Source organism: Phoenix dactylifera, chromosome 14 (genome assembly GCF_009389715.1).
Source record: "Phoenix dactylifera cultivar Barhee BC4 chromosome 14, palm_55x_up_171113_PBpolish2nd_filt_p, whole genome shotgun sequence".
NCBI classification, from domain to species: domain Eukaryota; kingdom Viridiplantae; phylum Streptophyta; class Magnoliopsida; order Arecales; family Arecaceae; genus Phoenix; species Phoenix dactylifera.
Genome location: NC_052405.1, coordinates 12,071,832 through 12,085,997, shown reverse-complemented (window position 1 = coordinate 12,085,997; position 14,166 = coordinate 12,071,832). Strand labels below are relative to the sequence as shown.

General features: G+C 36.4%; 1 protein-coding gene across 1 annotated transcript; it reads right to left on the bottom strand.

Moving 5' to 3' along the window:
* Positions 1-654: 654 nt before the first annotated feature.
* Positions 655-14,125, bottom strand: LOC103717525 (phosphoglycolate phosphatase 1A, chloroplastic-like). The gene is made up of 11 exons (XM_008805954.3): positions 13,588-14,125; positions 13,409-13,476; positions 13,174-13,266; positions 12,980-13,051; positions 9,358-9,429; positions 8,418-8,477; positions 8,224-8,276; positions 4,472-4,569; positions 2,706-2,805; positions 1,008-1,111; positions 655-927 (listed from the first exon to the last, which is right to left on the bottom strand). The coding sequence occupies exons 1-11, from the start codon at positions 14,108-14,110 to the stop codon at positions 821-823; spliced, it is 1,350 nt and encodes a 449-aa protein (XP_008804176.3). The 5' UTR covers positions 14,111-14,125; the 3' UTR covers positions 655-820.
* Between the last annotated feature and the right edge of the window lie 41 nt (positions 14,126-14,166).

Below are 14,166 nucleotides of genomic sequence, written 5' to 3'. Positions count from 1 at the left end.
TCTCAGATAACATTCAAGATTTATTCCTCTTCAATTGGCAGTGGAAATATATCTTTGAATTCCTTTGCCTCGCAGGTCAGCTCAAGGAATACAGAACCAAGGGCTAGCACATTTATTCAAAATTTATGGTAAGCGCCAAGATTTACATTCTGTCAGATATGAAATCATTTCCACAACAGATTAAGAAGATTTCTGACAACAACAATAATGATTGCAAGTAAATGCCCTCTGCTTCAGGATGAAACAAACAGCAGATACTTTGTCCATATAGAATCAAATATAGGACCAAGATACTAAGAGATAGAGATCAATCACTCAATGGAGTAATGACTCTTTACTGATGTAATCACTAATTTCATCTACCTTACCAAGAGTTCGGGAAGTTAAATTGTCTCTTCCAGCTGAAACTGCAATGCTGAAAGTCCCGAACTGTTTTTTATATTCTTTTTTAATTTTAAATATCCAAAGTTCTGAAACCAATTTTGCCAGCACTGAGATGCTTGAAGCTCATGCATCCAGCTGATAGATGAAATTCTAGAGTCTAATTCAAGAACATTCCCTGTCTTATGCGCCATGCGAACCTTCACTGACAGAAATTACTGAACATTTGTGTTAACCCTGCTCAATTGTTTTTCTCTGATAACAAATATTAGCTTCTAGTCAGGTGATGTAAATAATCTAGAAAGATAAATAATTTGTACAATTCATTTCCACTCAATATATTAAAAATGGCTGCCAATTTTTTTGTGGCTCATAAAACAATAATGTGAAATCATTTTCTAAAACAAATTAAAATGGATTTACAGAAGAATTTATGTGCTTAGACTGTTGCAGCTTTTAGAGTAACAAAATCTGATATTTTGTTAGTATAGAAATCTGGCTGTATGGAGTTGTTGGGGCTTTGGAGCATCTGCAGAGTAGTCACACCTACAAAGAGACCATACTAAGTACCCACAGAGGGATGTCAAGCAGTTCGAGAAATGTAAGCGAGGAGGTATTTTACTTACCTGAGAGAACAAGGAGGGTCTTGCAGCCACCATTTTGCCCAAACAGGATATCAGTATCCAGTCGGTCTCCTACCATGCATATTTGTGATTTGAGAATGCCAAACCTGTTATCAAATTATAAACTATAAAATCTGTGTACAGGTCAATCAAAGATCAGCCTAGCTTCTACAATTAGTTGCCTACTATTGTCAATTGAGAAACCTACTCTGAGGCATGAGGCTCGGGATGTGCTCATGCACCCCTAGGCACATAGGGTTGTTTGTGAATGATCTGATTGCACTCGAGCATACAGGCCTCAGAGTACCTAATCCAAATGTATCCAGATCCAGATTTGCCCCATGCTTCATTTATATTTTAGACTCGCTTCAACGTCCCGACTTTCAACTTGCCCTCAAATGGGGATCAATGCACCCTCAACAAACAGTTGCTCAGAACTCTAATGCTTACATTTACCTTCTTCTGGAGAGGACTAGGATTTTAGGTTTTGGCCTACTCAAATTAAAATATTTGTTTTTTTTTCTTTTTAAAATTGAATGTTTACAACTTTACATGGTCTTAAAGTTACACTTCATGCTACTTTTTTTATACAAAGATTTGACAGCAATAGAATCTATAAACTGAATGAAAGTATTCCTTCCATAATAATATCAGGCCATTGTTTGGAGCAACGGTAAAAAGCTTGGGCTGACAAGTATAATAGCACAGATTCAAGTCTTGGGGGTAGCCACTTTGTATGGAAAGAAAAAAGTCAAATGTTAGATCTGTCCCCAGTCTGCCCGTCCCAGGACCCTAGATTGCCAGGACCATAACTAGGTAATTATCCTTTTAATAATATTCTCTTATATAAATGACAATATGACGACTTCACAAACCTGATAGGTAACTTCAATCATCTTGGTTGTGCAACTCATCAAAGTTTTGTATAAATGGATAATGACTAATGGCCTCCTTGACCATATATATGAGTGTGCGTGCGCATGCAAAATCATGTTCAAGATAAAAAAATCAAACCATGATGTTCCAGAAGAAATTCAAAGGCCCAATTACAGACTGCTTTAGTCATGGGACACCTAGTACCTAAAGAGTTTTACATAATCAGTTTTAATACATGCATTCATATAGTGTCCCTCCATAAAATATGTTGAGTAAGACACAAGACAAGGGGAGTGCGTCTGGAAGTATGGAGCTGCTTATACAAATTCTCTATAAATTATGTTGGTAATTTAGAAAAGAAATTGCAAATTCAGTACCTGACAGAAGTAAAGCAAATAAATTTAAGAGAGGAACCATCTTTCTATGGTTTACTTGTGAGAGATTATGTGAATTTCTTGTATAGGTTAAAAGGAGCTTTGCCATTATCCCTTGTTCAAAAGCATGTTACTCTCTGGTCCCTCCTAGAGAGAGGTGCAACATTCTTGGCATTGTCTGCTCTGCCATTTCATCATTATGCTCAGATTTTTTTCCCTAATGATTTTCTTCCTTCGTCTGTCCTACATCACATTAGCTACCCGTAGCTTCCCCTCAAGGCTTACCAGGTTTAACCGTTGAACACATTTTTTTTCTTCTTTTCTTTTTATTCTCCTCGTAAACTCAACTTCCATAATAGAACTTCTAATTGCCCATTGTTCTAGCATATCATATTACTTTTCTTCAAAAAAAGTTGAACAGAAATGGAAATATTAACTTTTATAATCTTACTTATTTGATAAATAGTCCATCATAAAAGTTGATGGCTTTCCTACGACAATAGGCTCTCGCTGAGTTGAACCGCAGAGTGCACCAACCATGGAACCACCACCTGAAGTACAGAAACAAACTTCAAGCAACGAGAAACTTTCTTGTGGATGAAGGAACTATTTTCCAAGACAGTTACACTTTCGTAATTCAAAAACTCAAAAGGCAGCAATAATTAATTTCACTAAAATTATCACCTGAACCCATTCTTACTGTGGTTTTGACATTTAATCAGCAGTATGCTATATAACAAACATAATATGAATGTGAAATCCTATTTCAGAAAACTATTCTTGTATATAGTTCAATTTGTATGCATATAGTGAAAAGGTCAGCAATCTGACTCATAGCAAGCACTGAGCAATATGATCCATTTCATCAGAGGTCAGATAGGAATCTCATTCTACATGAACCTTGCAGTGCCCTCAAGTATAAAAAGAACCATATGACCATGTCAGTGAATAGATATATTGTACCTGCTTTTTATAAGACAACCTTTAAAAATGCAGTTCATAAATTTTAAGTCAAAAAGCCTTCAAGCCATAAACTTTTGTTTTAACAGTAAATTCCAGTACTTCATCATAAAATAAAGGCATATTCCTCTAATTGTATTAAAAATTATGAAAAACCTACTTCACATTTCACACAAATCTGTATTCTAGTAATGATTTTCTTTATGGGCGGATGAATTTTTCTAAGGTTTAAAATGAAGAGACACTGACAATACGAGATCAAGTTTTAGACAGTAAAGTTCACTGCATGACTTTGAGGCCCATCATTAATGACGCTACTTTAATTTGTTGTTCGATCTTCTATTGTAAGTTATGATGATTTGTTCAGGAAAGGCATCATGAGGACAAGAAGAAGCAGACTAGTTTGCCATCAGACAGAAAAGCTCTAGACATGGTATGTCGTACCGGTCCAAACCGGGCGCTACGGGGCGTACCGTACCAATTTGGTACCGGTATCTGGTAGGATGGCGTACCGAAATTTCGTACTATTCTGTACCGATACTGTGCTAGTGTGGCATCGGTACGGGGTCCGGTACCGAGACGGTAAACCTTGGGTCTAGAGATTGAAATTTAGACACAAGATACAGATTCCTCTTCAGTTTCAAAATTATAATTTTGGAGTTAGAAAAATTACTTTATGTTTTTTTTGTTTATAAAGAACAGTTTTTTTAGTTCTAGGGAAACATTTTCTTGATGGAGGATAACATATATTGATTTTGTTAAAACTTGCTAGCTGTTTAATTTCATCTCAAGATTCATGAGTACTCATTTTATCATTATCAATGTCTGACATAAGATGCCAAATATGGGAAGTCTTGTAATGTTTTCTAGAATTGCTCGCTACTCTGACACCCTAAAGGTGCTTCCAGAACCAAGAAATTCCTGGATGATTTCACATGCACCAATCACTTTGCAACTTATTAGTAAGTAGTTTGGAGAAAGTCCAACAAGAAAAGAGTGGCTCCCTCACATGCATCACTGCTTAATTTGTTTCAACCCGAGATCTACCTCAAGTCTACTGCCAATAATCAGATATTCTTAGATGAAAGAATGAAGCAACACAGTCATTAGCATTGTTTGAAATGCAGTAATTTCAAAATCATAGTCAGAAAGCACCTTTTGATTTAAGCCAAAACTGAAATATATGTTGTTGGCATGCATCCAATAATATCTATTATCATATTTGGAGATGAGATAGACAGGTATCAAGAGGCAAACCTGCCCATTCTTGAGCATCAGTGAGATGAGTCACAGCATCACGATTTGTAGCAATGAAAAGACACCCAGGATTTTCACGGATACAAAGGGTTCCATACCTCCAATTGGTACAAAAATGTAGAAAGCATTCAGCATTAAATAAAAAAAAAAATTCCCATAAAGAAACATTCCCGCTCACAATAGATGAAGAGACAAGATAACTTGGACTATGGTTTATAAATATAATACACGAGAACAATGCTGCGAGAAATGACAGACAGTTATGCAATACATACATAATGAAGACAAAGGAGGTGGATAACTGAATGAAAAATTAAATAAAGAATGAATTCTGTAAGGCTACATCATTACAATGACCAAATCATATGAACTTGTTAATTGTCAGTATTGTGACCTTTCCATATCAAAAGGGTTCAACAAACTGATAGTACATGTCATTCATGTCATTCATATGACATCTTTTTACCCTGTCAGGTTACATAAATTTCCACTGAGTTTCTCTGCATGGCGCATAAACTGAACTTTTGACAAACAGGAGTCAAAAATCTGAAGCAAAGTAGAAATATAGTAGTTCAATAGAAGTGCAGAGAAAGAACTTAAAAACAAATAAGAGAATACTGATGCTCGAGCAGCTATCCAAATGTCTCCCTTCTATTACTGAAAAGACAAAACCTAGCATTTCACATGTGCAATGCACATCATCTATAAGTAGAGTGGAAATGAAAGGGGGAAACAAATAATAAATTTTAGGAAAGGGAGTGAGGAAACAAGGGACAGAGCAGATCTGTATAAGAAAAACCAAAGGACCTTTTTCCCAAAAGGGAAATAAGATAGAGTTGTTCCAGACTGGAGTCATTCTCTTTAGGTGTATCTTCATATCATTAGTGAACTCAAATGGGAGTGGAGACCTATCCCCAGAGTTCCATTAAAAACAGTAGAGATGGTCAATCCTCGGTTCCCATAATCAGGAGTAGCTGCAGGAGCAGGTGCAGGTGTGGGTGGATGGAAGTAGAAAATTTAGAAAACTTTTAATAAAGGAAGCATTTAGGAAGTGGGTTTGCATTCATAATTTGGGAAGATTCCGAAGTATGTGCATTACCTTAGATAAAAGATTCCAATTCCCAAGGATCAATCACTAGTAAGATCTAATATGTTCACGATTTTTGTGCTATTTTATAATGGAGACCTAATTCGATAATGAAAGCATGCAATATGCAGTTAAGACTCTTCTCGTCATGAAAAAACTATTTAATTATCCTACGTTAGATGCCGGGACATGTTTCACAAAGCCTAAAAGTGTGAGTTCTGTCATATAACTCAGTATTTAAGAGAACATATGTGAGGACCCGTGCGGGCGTGTGTTTAGTCCCACATCGGTTATTTGCTGGGTAGATCTTGGGTACTTGTACAGGATCAAGGAACCAAAATAATGCCTTCCGGCTGGCCATTTTGGGTGAGGTCTTGGATTGTTACAAATGGTATCAGAGCGGACCCGGCCCATAACCTATGTGGACTAGGGGACACTGCAGCACAGATCCATTGGGGCTGACCACGAGCCGATCGTGGTGTTTGTGATTAGATTTAAATGGATTTGAACCCTTAACCTGACAAGGACGTCAGGGCTTGAACGAGGGGAGTATGTGAAGACCCGTGCGGGCGTGTGTTTAGTCCCACATCGGTTATTTGCTGAGTAGATCTTGGGTATTTGTAAAGGATCAAGGAACCCAAATAATACCTTCTGGCTGGCCATTTTGGGTGAGGTCTTGGGTTGTTACAACATAGATACAAGATTAATCAGCAAATGAATTTCTTAATAGTGAGTTGTTTGATAAACCTCATAGGCCATACAGACTGCAAGAGTAATTGCTGTTTAGAAATTTAAGATGCAAATCTATGTTTTAAATGCAGGGCTCAGGCTATAAATATAACAACCCAGAATCTCACCCAAAATGGTTAGCCGGAAGGTATTATTTGGGTTCCTTGATCTTGTATAAGTACCCAAGATCTATCCAGCGGATAACCGATGTGGGACTAAACACACGCCCACACGGGTCCTCACATACTCCCCCCGTTCAAGTCCTGACGTCCTCGTCAGACTAAGGGTTCAAATCCATTCGAATCTAATAACAAACACCACAATCAGCCCGTGGTCAGCTCCAATAGATTCATGTTGCAGTGTTCCCTAGTCCACATAGGTTATGGGCCGGGTCCGCTCTGATACTATTTGTCACAACCCAGGACCTCACCCAAAATGGCTAGCTGAAAGTTATTATTTGGGTTCCTTGATTCTGTATAAGTACCCAAGATCTACTCAGCGAATAATCGATGTAGGACTAAACACACACCCGCACGGGTCCTCACAATAAAAAAGATAATTTACCAAAGAAAGTCATGATTTTGATATGTGAGATGGAGATTGGATGCTGCAACTTCACTTGCTGCATGAAGTTAGCAAGAAATAGCAGCATCTATCCTTCATGGTGACTATTAACTAATAAATGCCATGTGCATGTGGCATAAAAACCCAAAATCTGAAGAGAAAAAAGTCTGCATCCCATGGAAATATGGCAGAAGTTACAAAATGAAAATGTAACAAGTATGGATATGGGCTGATCTTGACACACTCAAAAACCCCTCCTCATGTAGTGGCACAAAAGGTCACCACTAGCCCAAGATCTCCAACCAAAGTAGAAGAAGAAGACAAACGTCGGGACAAGATGAAAGCTTAACATTTCATTAAAACTTAAAAGGCTCCTACAAGATTAACAAGGAAGCTTATGAGTAATGATTCATGCAAAGGTACATCTACAAGCTTAACTTACATGCATACAAGCTTCACACATGGGGGTTATTCGAGGTTTGTTCATGGAAGAACATTCACAGAAAAGATGGAGTTGTCATGAATTCTCTGGATGACTATGTGGAAAGTTTCATGTAATGAGGTAGTAAATACATGTATTTAATAGCCGGTCACTCCATTGGCTGGACTACAAATATTAGTCCCTATTGACTGGGACTTTAAACACGTGGCCCAAGTTTCAAACTTTCTTTAATTCTCGGTCCCTAAAAATTGTACACACTTAGACCCCAATAAGTACACAGTTTTTAAAAACTGTATACACACAGAAATAAGTGTGTGCAAGGACAGTATAACTGTGTAGAAGGACAATATAAATGTGTTCAAGAACAAGTATAAGTGTGTGCAATATGCATAACTATGTGCAAATCTTGTATAAGTGTGTGCACTGTGCAGGTTAAATGCTAATGGTCAAAGGACCGCGTGTTAAACTCCAGTCAAAGAAAGGACTAGTTTTTAAGTTCCCTTAGTAAATAACCTAGTTTGATGGTGGAGAATTATGGCCTTTGGATAGGATAGATGGTTGGCTAATATATATGTTCAAAATTTGAATTTTGTAGAACGGGGATGGATGATGGAGGGAAGTGGGCTGCACCAAACATGTATTGCTCACACGTGCAAGCTAGCAAGTAACAAAATTGCACCTAATAACTGGCCTCCTACAACATGATATAACTAAAAAATAAAATAAAATAAGCTACTAGCTAACATAACTAAGGTGACCAGGAGTACGCTATACAAAAATTAACAATAAGGAAAACTCACAATCTTAATGAGTTAAATTTGGGCACTTTCAAAATGGCAGAATGATAAGCAGCATACAAATTTGTACTCTACATATGCTTTCTACTAGCCTACAAAGCAGGAAAAGTTAAGAAATGGATAGAAGACATACTGAACTTTATAGTAGTTGAAATAACGATCAAATCCAACCACAACAGCTCCAACCTAAAGAAAGAAACCCAACAAGATCTAATTACATATTTGGAGATGAAGAAACTATTCATTGGATCCTCACCAAGAATGCCGCAAAAGGAAACCAAGCCAGAAGCCTTGCAAATTAAGGGTTTGGAAAGAGTATAACTATACATTTTCATCATGCTCCATATAAAAGCCAGGCTTCAACTCTATCTTTTTCTCACCATCCACCTGAAAATGAATAAATTCAATGTCACACTCATATGCTGAATGGTTGTATCATAACCCAAGGAGAATTTTCACAACTAATTCGTGACAGAAGAAAATCAAGTTCTATTATGATCGGCGGTGCTTTTTTTTTCAAACTAAAGATCAGTACTATAGAATGCATTATTCTTACATCATATTTACACCAAAATTTAACATGTGTCTACCAACTGAAATACATGGTTGATGATAATACAGCATTTTATCAAATTACTTGCTAGTCATGTAAGAGGCCATATATGGGTATGACTGGCAATTGTCACTTGTACAAGAGTCCATTGTGGGTAATTTTTGTTGGAAAAATAACTACCTCAAGGAAGTTGGTCATGTGGCAGCCGCTAAAGGGAGTTAAAGCAACCACCATGTAGAGTGGCTAATGGAGGAAACAACCTAGCAGCAATTATATTTTAGAGATAACTGCCCCACCTTCCTATATAAAGGAATGAAGGCTCCTATATGCTCCCTCTAGATAAGTTTGTAGCAAGAGTGAGCCTATGACAGCCTTTGACAGCTTTTAGTATCAAAGCTATCATTTGCATTCACTTCTCCGATGGAATTCTTTTAGCAGAAAATGAGCGTCGATTTTTAAATGAAAATAGGAAACACACAAAGAAGTAGGCCCTCAAATAAATCAATCAACATCATAGTTGACTTATTTGTGCCATAAATCACCATAAAAAATCATCTACTGTCTTATTAAATAAATTTCAAGAGATCAAACAAGAGATGAATATGAAAAGCAAAGTGAATAAAAGATCAACAATATGTAACATTTTAGACTTTTAGTTTTAATACACAAAGTATTTATTTAAGTTTAAGTTTATGCTAGTGACTTACAACATACCGGACCACCAAGATATTGAAATCCAGCAAGCTCTAGCTCCTTTAGTATTCCATCCTCACCTATCACATATACCTGAAATTTCAGCAGATAACTTTAGAAAACTGGAATCATTTACTTGTCAATTTTTCCTCATCATTCAAGGTAAAGAAATTAAATATTTGTGAAACATAAGTAAAAAATCAATAATATGCACTGATAACAGGACTTCTTTATTTTGAAAACTAAGAAAGGATGAAACCCAACCAAAATTGAGGTGAGTGCGGAATTCAAATATTGGTTATTGGTACCCAACCGCAGTGAATTTACCAACTATGTTAGCTAGCACTCTCCAAATAATAGATATATAACTCAAGTAAATAGTTGTGATTGTAATGCTATCACATTATGTTTTGTTCATATATGCCTATATAAATAGAGAGAAAGTAGAGCTAACATTCAAGTGCCCAAACAACAGCCCTAATAAGCTTGGTCCTGATCGGGCCTAACACCGATGATCTAAGCAATTGAATATGATCTACTAACTCTAAACTGCTCGCTATCAAAAAGTCATGTGATCTGGAGATCCCTAGCCTATGAATCTAGTGGTTAAAAAAATATGAAATATTTCATGTGATTTGTCCATTTTTGACAACTGGATGCACAAGCTAAAGATCTCCAAATCACATGATCTTTTGATAATGAGAAATTTTGGGGTGATAGATTACATCCAATGGCACAAATAATTGGTGCCGAGCTCCGGTCCATCAAGATCAATCTTATTAGGGCCGTTGTGCATACACCCAAATATTAGTACTACATTGCTAATAAACTTTAATAATTTTATATATCCATATATGTATATAAATATTATATACATGGCTAATAAAATTTAATATTTTGATTAAAAGAATTTCCAGCAACATGATTCTTCAAGTGGCCCAAACCAAGATAGTGCTCTACAATAAGACATTAGTGAACCATCAGATAGGTTAAATGAATAAGATGCTATTGTTCTATCTTGATTTAATTATTTGGAAGAAAGGGTTTAAGACTTCAAGTTCATGCTCTTGTTGTGTTATGTAATTGGAGATCCTCTAACTCGTGATTATAGCACACTAGCAGTTTTATGAGATACTTTTTAGTGTGTTATACATTGACAATTGAAATGTACACAATATTTATGATATCAACCTTTGACATGGTTTGAATACTTGAATGAGTGGCATAGCACAAAATCCTAATCACAAAATGCTTTGTGGGATTATGTACATTGCTGACAATTGACATCATATTTATATAGAGACACTTAACATAGATTTATCGAGTTTATATTTATCATATTGCTCATTGAACAAAAAAGACATGTATTTACCACATGGTAAATAACCTATAAGATGAACTGTTTTCTTTCCATAAGCTTAAACAACAAATATTACCCCATATATAATTGTCACTCAATGGATTATGGAGTGTAAATTAATCGGTCTTAGGAAAATATATTGATCCAATTATCATTTGTATATATCATCAAATTTTCTTCACCAATATCTCCTTTTATTTTGCAAATCATTTTAACATTAATTGATCTTGTTGTTGGTAGGTGACACACAGCAAATTAATTTGTAACATCATATTGGCACAATATGGATTGTTAGTATACATAATGTTTATAGACATGCTAGAGCCATTAGCACTATCAAAAATCTGTACTATGCTTCAGATGACCATATTATGGGGGAGACCAGTACTCGCGAAGCTACATATGTTCAAAAAAGAAGATGTATAACATATTAATAAAATTAATCAAACCTTCCAAGATAATCAGCCAAATTAAGAATCCAACTTATTAGGTACTTCATATAAGTTTGGTTATTATCCTTGACATGGCTTTGGATAAAGATATAACAGCAGTTATTAGAAAAGGTAGGCCCATCTCCTACTCAACTGGCTTCAACTTTTGGTTCTATAAAGGATAAAAGTCCCAGAAATAGCTACGAAAACATCCAAATCACAATATGGATCTTCACTTAATGTAATGTCAAGATGGTTCACAATAATGAAAACGAAAATATGATAATCAACTGCAAGAACCAACCAAAAAAAGTTATTTGAAAAAGAGGACAAATTCAAGAAGTTATGACTAACTACAAGCTTGATCATGCAGGGTTTGGTTAATGATAGAAATGATGTAGAGATAGTGGCGTAAAAAGATAAGAAAAAATCTGATTTATTTCAAGAAGAAAAAGTGAGCTATATGCTGTCAACATGAAGTTTGAACATTAAGTTTGATATAGTGAAAGAAATAACAAACACTGTCAGCATATGTGTCCACCAACAATTCAAAGATTAAAAAAAAAAAAAATCAGAAGCCAAATATGTGATGAGATAAACACATAGGTACAAAAAAAAAAATTGTCTGTCCAAAAAGTGGCGCAATCAGCCAGAAATAAGATTAAATTCATGGGGGAGACATCAATAAATGGATAAGCATACGATAATGATTTCCATGAGGCACACATAAGACCAATTACATTTTATGGATTAGAGCATTAGCATTAGAGAAGGAAAATGAGTGCAAGATAAGGATATTACGGTGCAAATATGGTAATTTATGTATGAAACAGTTGAATGAGCAAATTATGAGTATATCAATCAAGGATGATGTGAGAGAACCATTTGAGATAATTTGTCAATCTGGCTATTCATGCCTTCTAGATGAAACAAACACCCTATATCAAAAGGTATATTATCTTATTGCTTGGACTACACTCTCTGCAAATCAGGGCAATTCTAGAAGCTCACTCCTCTATTACATGAGTCTAACTTGCGATATATCAGGTAGATAACCCTATTTTCTAATTGACCATATCGGTTTTGTGATAGGCCCTCTTTTTCCTAAGTTTTGCTTGACCAGGAATTTGGCACCAGTATTAGTAGGTTGATGTCATATTAGCAGCCAATCTTATTAATGCTCTATCCTTCAGAGGAGCCTTTTCAAGTTTGAGTTGTAGTCTCTAGTCTCTACACCCTATAATTTATAGGAAAAGGCTTGATGATGATCACAATATAAGCCAAAAGGAGTTCTGATTTAAGAAGGTTAGAAAAAAAGCGGATAATCAAAAAAATTTAACAAAAGTATTAAGAAGGAAGTGAGGGCCCTTCTTATTTGGGTATATTCAAACATGCAGAGAAATAATATTGAAGTAGGGTGGATACCTTACTTCCAATATATAAAAGTGGAAGCAAACCCCATATCATATATTCTCCCATTCATGAAACTTTTGAATTTTAATTTCACAAGCCTTGTGTGGACAAAAGAAATAATCTACCACCAAATTTTTTTGAATAGCACAAATTTGGGGAACATCACACTCCGAATATTCACAAAGTAGTAATAAGAGCATTGAGTATTATCTGAAAATATAAGAAAATGAGGGTATAGACATATGTATAGATTAGATTACAGATGGTTACTGATCTGTTTGTCTTTTTAAATTCAAACCTTCTCTGATAGGTAGGAAACAGTCCAAACAAAATGGAAGGAAGTAAGGTCATGCCCAATGCTGCTGCTCCACCACTACTCTATCACCAAAATGTTGATAAAAAGTACTGTAAATTTACTATCCATCACTAAGATGCATACCTTTTTCTCTTTGGGGAAGTCAACGGACTTCAAATAGGCTGCAGCAGCAAAAGATGATGCAAAAATCTCTTCCTACAATAACTTTACCACTATTATGTTCAATCCCGCAGGAACATTATAAGCTAACTCAAAAGCAAAAGCAAAGTTGAAAAATAAAAAATAAATTTGCACAAAGCAGCGACATCAAAACACACCTCATTGACACTCAAACCAAGCGTCTCAAATTTCTTCCCATATTGCTTCCTCGACTTCGTTGAATTGTTAGTGACAAAAACCAATCTTTTTCCCTAAACAAAACAAATAAAAGCAAATATCTCACAACCACACAATAATCTATATTCATATTTTTCAATCTACCTGATCATTCTAACCTACCAATCAACTAATAACAACAGATGGACCCGCAAAAGGTTAAAAAAAAAGACTAACTTTTGACCGCAGCATATCGAGAGTTTCCGGCACCCCATCGATCAAACTATCCCCTTTCCATATAACTCCTGCAATCCAAACAAAACCAATATAAAACACCAGAAGAGGAATCCATCTCGATTTCTCAATTCTACAATATAATTCTAATAAAGTGGGTGCAAAGAGAGAAAGGAGTTCACCATCGCAATCAAAGATGAAGGTTTCGACAGAATCAATGAGCCCGTCGGCGTTCTCGAGCTTCTGAGCCGATCCTCGGACGGCAGAACTCGCACTCATGGTGGAATTCCGGCGACCGAGTGTTCTCCTAGCTACGGAAGAGGGAGAAGAGGAGAAGGAGGGCGGGAGGAGGCTCGAGAAGAGCCTCCGCCTCTTGGGGAGAAGAGGAGAGATTAGAGTTCTGGGGGAGGAAGAAGGGGAGTAGAGGGCGAGGAAGGAGTGCGAGACAGCTCCGGTTATCAACATCTCAAAACTCTCCCCTTTCCCGTGAGCTTTTAAAAGAAGAGAGAGTTTCCGTGGTTTCATTGGTCCAACGGCCGACTGGGGTTTTAAAAGGGTGGGGGAGTTTGTGGATGGATATGGTAGTTGAGATTTTGTGTGGGAAATTTTGAGTGGAATGTGTGGTGGTTGTGGCTTCCCACCATCAAGCTGGGAATGGGACCGGTGGGATGCGTAGAGACGTGAGTTTGTCGTGGTAGCAGTCATATTTGTAGATGCTAGGTTGAGGTTGGATCGGATTCGGATCATGTTCGGATCAAAAA

Excerpts from the sequence above, each read along its gene's own strand:
- LOC103717525 (XM_008805954.3), bottom strand. The coding sequence starts at position 14,110 with ATGACTGCTACCACGACAAACTCACGTCTCTACGCATCCCACCGGTCC. Across the intron at positions 13,267-13,408 it reads TCGATATGCTGCGGTCAAAA|GGAAAAAGATTGGTTTTTGT; the intron begins GTTAGTCTTTTT and ends TGTTTTGTTTAG. Across the intron at positions 4,570-8,223 it reads TTCAACTACTATAAAGTTCA|GTATGGAACCCTTTGTATCC; the intron begins GTATGTCTTCTA and ends TACCAATTGGAG.